The sequence below is a fragment of the Sinocyclocheilus grahami genome, unplaced genomic scaffold (genome assembly GCF_001515645.1).
Source record: "Sinocyclocheilus grahami isolate Dianchi unplaced genomic scaffold, SAMN03320097.WGS_v1.1 scaffold16820.1, whole genome shotgun sequence".
Lineage (NCBI taxonomy): Eukaryota > Metazoa > Chordata > Actinopteri > Cypriniformes > Cyprinidae > Sinocyclocheilus > Sinocyclocheilus grahami.
Window position 1 is genome coordinate 3,677 of NW_015516291.1, and position 1,103 is coordinate 4,779.

Below are 1,103 nucleotides of genomic sequence, written 5' to 3' on the forward strand. Positions count from 1 at the left end.
AAATGTGGAACCAGGCATAAGCAGCAAAGGGAAAAATCCCACAGAGAACATGAGTGAAAGGAGCTCTGCTTTAAAGTAACCAAACAAATGTGTGAAGACCTAAATCAATCTACAAACCGGTTCTCTCTTGCTTGTATTAATAACAAACACATGTCTATTTGTCACACTAGGCCTGATGTGTGACCATCTCATTTTTTCCTTTCTGCTTGGAAACTATAGATGCCCTGCACAGGGCCAGAAAAGACTCATTATTTTTCCACTTCTGATAGAATGAACAAAGAAAAGACACAAAATACTGATCCCTGCCCAATGCCCATTAGTCTGCACCAGGACACTGCTGTGAATATCTGGACCAGCTCTGACTGTAACACAATGCTACCTCTACCTGATCTGGTTAGCGTGTAACCTGATCCTAGATTAGTTGTTCTAATGGGCCGTTTACATACACAGACCTAGATCACAAAAGCATGTAAGAATAAGTTTGACTTACCCTCAGTTTTCAAAGTTGTTCCAGCTTCAATGGGTATCACTAAGAGCGGGAAGATGCCACTGAGTCCGATGGCAATCGATCCCAAAAGGGAGTAGAACCAAACATCTAGGTTATCTATGGAGAACAGCTCGTCCAGGTCTAGAAGGTCCTTAATGCACCATGGTCCTGGTCCTGCGGGTGCCGTCTTTGCTTGGGCCACAGCAGTCTGAGCCATCATCTTACCACCGAAGGGTGAAGCCAGTAGGGCGGTGCCAAGAAGCAGCATTGCAAATGCCCAAACAGGCTTCTCGGGTCCTGCGTTCATCAGCCCAGACCTCTGCAAAGCACTTGGAAGAAACATGTAGGGTGCTGTAAGGCAGAGGTAATTTTGGCAATTTTGCCTTCAACAAAATTTCATGAAGTGGAAAGATTAGTTGAATTTCAATAAGGTTTGGGGTTTCTTAGACTCGGATGAAAATAAATTGTTAGTTAGCATCATGTTAGCAGCATTAAATGTTTGAGCCACTTAGTAGCAATTTAACTAGAGTTTCAGAAATCTGAATTTATATTTTATTATATTCTATTCTGTATACCCTATCAATCAAGAGTTCAATGTCAGTAAGATTTTTTTTTT

At 41.8% G+C, this 1,103-nt stretch overlaps 1 protein-coding gene across 1 annotated transcript in view; it reads right to left on the reverse strand.

The window, feature by feature from the left end:
• Positions 1-870, reverse strand: part of LOC107579356 (zinc transporter ZIP13-like) — a 2,767-nt gene extending 1,897 nt beyond the window's left edge. Inside the window, exon 1 of the mRNA XM_016265191.1 lies at positions 491-870. Within this exon, the coding sequence (XP_016120677.1) occupies positions 491-830 (340 nt within the window). The 5' untranslated portion in view covers positions 831-870. The remainder of the gene's footprint in view (positions 1-490) is intronic.
• Positions 871-1,103: the final 233 nt, after the last annotated feature.